This window comes from Aythya ferina, assembly GCF_964211825.1.
Source record: "Aythya ferina genome assembly, chromosome: 15".
NCBI classification, from domain to species: domain Eukaryota; kingdom Metazoa; phylum Chordata; class Aves; order Anseriformes; family Anatidae; genus Aythya; species Aythya ferina.
In genome coordinates, this window is record NC_140314.1 from 8601201 (window position 1) to 8606976 (window position 5776).

The 5776-nt window shown below is 44.0% G+C and overlaps 1 protein-coding gene across 4 annotated transcripts; it reads left to right on the forward strand.

The window, feature by feature from the left end:
• Nucleotides 1-1008: 1008 nt before the first annotated feature.
• Nucleotides 1009-5380, forward strand: GDE1 (glycerophosphodiester phosphodiesterase 1). Of its 4 annotated transcripts, none has more exons than XM_084536700.1 (6): nucleotides 1009-1059; nucleotides 1951-2126; nucleotides 2347-2452; nucleotides 3282-3374; nucleotides 4010-4221; nucleotides 4604-5380. In XM_084536700.1, the coding sequence occupies exons 2-6, from the start codon at nucleotides 2020-2022 to the stop codon at nucleotides 4749-4751; spliced, it is 666 nt and encodes a 221-aa protein (XP_084392826.1). In that variant the 5' UTR covers nucleotides 1009-1059; nucleotides 1951-2019; the 3' UTR covers nucleotides 4752-5380. The 4 variants fall into 4 exon arrangements, with proteins under 4 accessions (XP_084392826.1, XP_084392828.1, XP_084392825.1 ...); XM_084536702.1 differs by having other exon boundaries at nucleotides 1010-1059; nucleotides 1955-2126; XM_084536699.1 differs by having other exon boundaries at nucleotides 1029-1360.
• Nucleotides 5381-5776: the final 396 nt, after the last annotated feature.

Here is a 5776-nt window from a genome sequence, read left to right on the forward strand (position 1 = left end):
GGAGGGGAGCGAGGGCCCGGCGGCTGCCGGGCGGGGACGGGGACGCGCAGGGAGGGCAGGCGCTGGCAGGGGGCGGCTCGCACCGCGCCCCGGGGCGCTGCATCCCCGCAGCCCTCGGGCACGGCAGCCGCTTGGGTTGGGGGAAGCGCCTGGATCCCAGCAAGCACCCCGAGATGGGAAGGTTGACGTTCTGGCTTCCAGAAACAGCTCCTTTTGTGTTTTTATCTTCATCTTGAATCTTAAAAATGCCATCGTTTATCAAAGGATTTTCAGATATGTAAGATTTTCAGTTACTTGTTGTGTGTCTGTGTGTACACGTCCGATTTTCCTTTGTGTGCGGCTGGCACAAGCACAAAGCCACAGACAAAAAGAGCAGCTGAGATGCTCAGAACCAGCTGGGACGCCGTGTGACAGGCGTTGGTGTTTGTTGATCAGAACACAGTTCAGAAGCTTCCCTGGTACCTGTGCCACCTCTGGTCGGAAAGTGTTCTTCGCTACAGAGTTTCTCACATCCTACCCCAAATCCTTATTTATGTAAAGACAGGCTGCTATCTGCTCTACTTTTCCTATCCCAGCCCAGACAAGCCCGTTTCTTTACCCTTCACCCCTTTTCTTTACCCTTCACCCCATTCTGTATCTCATTGCTCCGATACTTTCTGATGATTTTGGCTTTTGTCCTCTCACAGGACTGGGGCTCGCTCTGGGTGGGAGCAGGCAGCCAGCTGGGAACATAGTAACTGGAACATAATTAAGATTATCAACGTTACACTCCCAATTAGCTGACAGGACAAAACCAAACACACAAACCTCCAGCAACCCCCTGCGGAGCAGCACCCCTCCCTCAGCCGCCCCCATTTATTTATTTATTTGCTAATAAAATAAATATTATCCCGAGCCTAATTTTTTAATAAAATAAAATAAAATAAATAAACATTAGCCCGAGCCACGCCTGCCCCGCCCCGCATCTCCCGCAGCGCCCCCTGCCCGCCACCGCCGGGCCTCGCAGCCCGGCCCCGCGCCGCCTCCTCACGGCGCCGCCGCCATCGCCCCGGCGCTGAGGTGAGGCGGCGGGGCTCGGGGCCGCTCTCGTCCCGTTGCCGCCGCCATGTTGTGCCGCGGGGACGGGCTGCTGGGCTCCCTCACAGCGCTGCTGGTGGCGCTGCTGGCGCTGAGCCGCAGCCCGGCGCTGTCGTGCGTGCTGCCGGCCGGCCTCTACCTCCTGCTGCACCTCTGCAGCCTGGAGCCCGCCGCCCCGCAGAGCGCCCAGCGTGTCCTCAAGCCCCGCGGCGCCGCCGCCCGCATCGCCCACCGCGGCGGGGCGCACGACGCGCCCGAGAACACGCTGGCGGCCATCCGACAGGTCAGCGCCGCCGCTCCCAGCCCTGCCCGGGGGCCTCGGGGGTCCCGGGGTGCGTTTGGCCCCGGACGAGTCGGGAGCGAAGCGGTCGGGGCGCAGCGGGGCTGTGGGGAGCGCGGAGCTGCCCCGTGGGGTGGGTGGGAGGCTGGAGTCGGGGGCAGGAGCGCAGCCCCTGGGTTGGGGTAAGGTGTCACCAGGTGTGCTGTCCCGAGTCGTAATGAAATAAAATAATGGTCCTTAGGAACAGGACGCGTTTGCTGCCCTGCTTTGTAGAAGGTAACACAACTTCTGGAGTCGGGAGGTACTGGGCCAGAAGGAGAGAGCAGGATTTTTTTCTGCATTTTATCCTGAAACAGTCCCCATCCTGACACTATCACTTGGTGTGTAACAGAGATTACATCCATTCAGCTGATCAACGAATGCTTCTCACAAGAACTTGGGTAAAACCTACCTTGTTTTGCAGATCAGGCTTACTGAAAAGAACATTAGTAGTTTATTACTTTTTAACAAATGAATTGTACCTGTGCCTGTGTTAATTCTATAAAGCTATCTGTTCTGTTGTGTAAATGGTTTCCTCTTTCTCTCTTTTTAAGGCAGCTGAGAATGGAGCAACAGGTGTTGAGCTGGATCTTGAATTTACCGCCGATGGTGTTCCCATTCTAATGCATGATGAAACAGTCGAAAGAACAACTGATGGGTCTGGCAGACTGCGTGACTTGACTTTCGATGAAATTAGGAGGCTTAATCCGTCTGCAAAACACAGGCTATGGTAAAGGAAATATTGCTATTCTGAAACTATTGTTTCAATGGTAAAAATCCTTGATATACAAAATGATTGCTTTGATCAATTAGCAGTTAAAATTTGTGTAAACTTAAAACTTTTAGGAATCCCTAGGAAACCGTTCCGTGTAGTTGGGGATGTATGTGTGTGCGTGCATGTCCATGGGTATCTTGACAGCATTCCAGTGAGGAGCTCTCTGTTCCTACAGGAGCAAATTTCAGGGTGAAAAGGTACCAACTCTGAGAGAAGCTGTTGTGGAGTCTATGCATCACAACCTTACAATCTACTTTGATGTCAAAGGCCATGCAAATCAGGTACCGCTTACTGTACTATATATACTGTAATAAGATACCTTCTTTCACCCTTGCTTTTGGTTTTCACCCTTTTCTGTTGGTCTCAAGCTGATACCTGTGGTACAGTCCTCTCTAACATGAGTGAAGCCAGGTCTGCTACTTAAGTAATGCAAAATGGGCCTGTCAAAACCAAAAACAGTGTGTTCCCTCAGCCCGTTCCTTTGAACCAGGAAGTGGCAACTTAAAATTAGAACGTGACTCGTGAGTGTCAAGTTTAGCTCACGTCACCACCACACAACAAAGCAAAGTAAATTCCCCGCCTGTGCTGTGGGGACCTAGTGTCTCATCTGCAGCTTCCAACTGGGGATCTCAATTGTCTGTAATTTGCATTACTGAGAGAGATACAGGTGATGAATCACTACCATTTTATGCAAGTTGAACTAGATGATCTTTGAAGGCCCCTTCCAACTGAATGTTTTATTCTAAGTTAAAATTATTTTTTATTCTAGCATAGCAAAATATGGAAATAAATTCATTTTTGCCCTTGAACAAAACCTTAGACAGTACTTCAGAATGTTTTCTGTAATGTATGTAAGGGTATTGCAAACACTAGAATGAGTAGCATTCTTAATCAGAATCATAAAAAGGGCTTCTGTTGAAACAACAAAACCGGCGTTTGTGAGATAATGCTATGAGCAAGATACTGTTATTCTTCCCTCTTTCCATGTCAATCTTGCTGCACAAAACAGGAAAGTATTTTAAAGGGGGTTATTCTAAAATGACTTTGTTGTGTAAAGTAAATATATGAGTCTGTGTAAATATAACATCTGTGTGTATCTCTAATTGGCAGGCAGTTGATGCCCTAAAACAACTCTACCTGGAATTTCCTCGTTTGTATAACAGCAGCATAGTCTGTTCTTTCATGCCAGATGTTGTTTATAAGGTGATGTTTATTTTGGATTTTTTTTAATTCTATCTGGGAATTTCAGTAAGATATGCGACTTCCAGAGTGCCTTTGAGTTGTTAAAACTGTGGAGACATTAAAACCACATGAAGCATAAATCATAAATCCTGCATGAATCTTATTAGATTAGATTAGATTGCTCTATGCTCATTAGATGTACATTTTACGAATCTACAGCGATTCCTTCCATTCTGAAAGTGTGTCGCTCTTACAGTTGGCACATGACCAGTTATCTATGTGCAAGATAACTGACAAATAAATACCATATTTTGGTGTAAATGTAGACTTTTCTTAAAACTGTTTCCTAATTCTTGTTGCAAAGGCTATTTATCCTTTATTTTATTGCATTGCCTGATCGTTTTGCTCCAGCACGTTTTAAATTTTTTATTTCTTACATAAGAGCAGTTGCTTATTAATTCCATTTTTAATAAAACAACAGTACAGGATCATATACAGCTTTCTAAAAGTGTTATGAAAGGATCTGGGGGGAAAGGGGAGAAGGATTGTGGCAGACCTGTAAATTTAAGCTAGCAGTTTGTATCCAGCCTCTTCCAATTTATATTTAAAGCAACTTGGTTTTTGTTTGAATTAGTCTTTTCACCTTGATCTTCCAGATGAGACAAGCTGATAGAAATGTGGTAACAGCCCTGACACACCGGCCTTGGCACCTGAGTCATCTTGGAAATGGGACGCCTCGTTTCAATTCCTTCTGGAAACATTATTTATATATGATGATGGATGTCATTCTAGATTGGAGCCTACACAGCTTCTTATGGAGATTATGTGGGGTTTCAGCCTTCCTCATACAGAAAAATTTTGTTTCTCAGTGAGTGTTAAAGCTTGCTAATATATTAGGAGGCACTATCGTTCACTAGAATAGTATGTTAATCAGTATGTTCTATTTAGTATTGTGTAAGGTTCTATAGATGGTTTCCTTATTACATGCTATTTTATTCTTTAAGCCTCTATCTTTTATTTTTACTTTATGTTAGATGCTAAGTGTAATCTCAAAGGAAAAGAATACTGTTGCTTTTGCTTGTTTACAGTAGCGACACATGCCAAAAAATGACATGTTGCAAAAGATAACGCAACCGTCGTTCCTGATGGGTTACCACTGTAAGACTTGAAACTCAATTTTAACCGTAGTGCTGTCTGTCTCGACTCTGATAGTGTCTGTCTTCCTCTTACAGTGTCTTTGTTCCTTTCAGAGATTATGTGAGGCACTGGTCTTCAAAAGGAATTCAAGTGGTTGCCTGGACAGTGAACACATTTGCAGAAAAAATATATTATGAAAATGTCCTTGAATCCAGCTACATCACAGACAGCTTGGTAGAAGACTGTGATCCTCATTACTAGGCCTGTAATTACTTATTCACCACCTTAAAGAAGCTCTCTTACTTAGGCAGGTCTGATTTCACCATCAAGACAGTATCCAGTAATGCAGATGGGACTACTAATGATAGTTCTGGGAAGAGGAGGAACAGTATTTTACTTCTGCTATGTGATCAGGTCTTGAATGCAGGAAAACCTTCTGGTGCAACACTGAGCAAAGCTGACGTACCGCCATTGGTAGTCTGGGGAAATCACATTGTAATGTGAAAGGGTGATTTTTGATAAGATAACTGGGCAATCTTTATATGTGCAGATTGCTTTATTATTCCTTTGCATTGTTTAAATCTTGGTTATAAAGTCATATCAGCCTTTTTGATGGCATAATGTAAAATTGCACTTTGATTCTAGTACTTGAAACAGTTTCTTCTATAACTGTGTAATAATTTGAGGTTTATTTACGGTATCTTAAAAGCATCTACACTATTGTTCTGAAAACAATGGTGAAAATGGTGCCAAAATAGAGGGCGAGTGTATTTCCCTCCACTGCATGGAAAAATGGCTGTATTGCATCTTAACAGGGAAAGAAAAGCCAACAATCCATGTTCTTTGTGAAGACTATGAGAATTAATGATTAAAACTTGATTATCTTCTTATGTTCCAGTCTTTTTAAAAGCACCAAGGGAGGCTAGATTACTTCTATTAATACTGCACATCAATGTATTTATTTTTAAAATCAAGGTACATACCGAGTGCTGCTAGTGGTAGAATAAATAGAGCTGTCTTTTTTTCTTTGCTAATCGTTTGCATGATTGAAGGACATTCACAAGGATACATAAGAATCTGTAATCCAGATTTAACTTGAAATAAAAAAAGATTCTGCAGTCACAATAAACAAGTATCTGATAGCTTAAGGGTACAGTATACTTACCAGCTGTGCACTAGTAGATTGATGTAGTATGTCAAAACGAGTGCAGGTTGCTTGAGATTTTTTCTAAGTAAAACTCTTAGGTGTTATCATCACAGCTGCCGTTAACATGCCATAAACAATT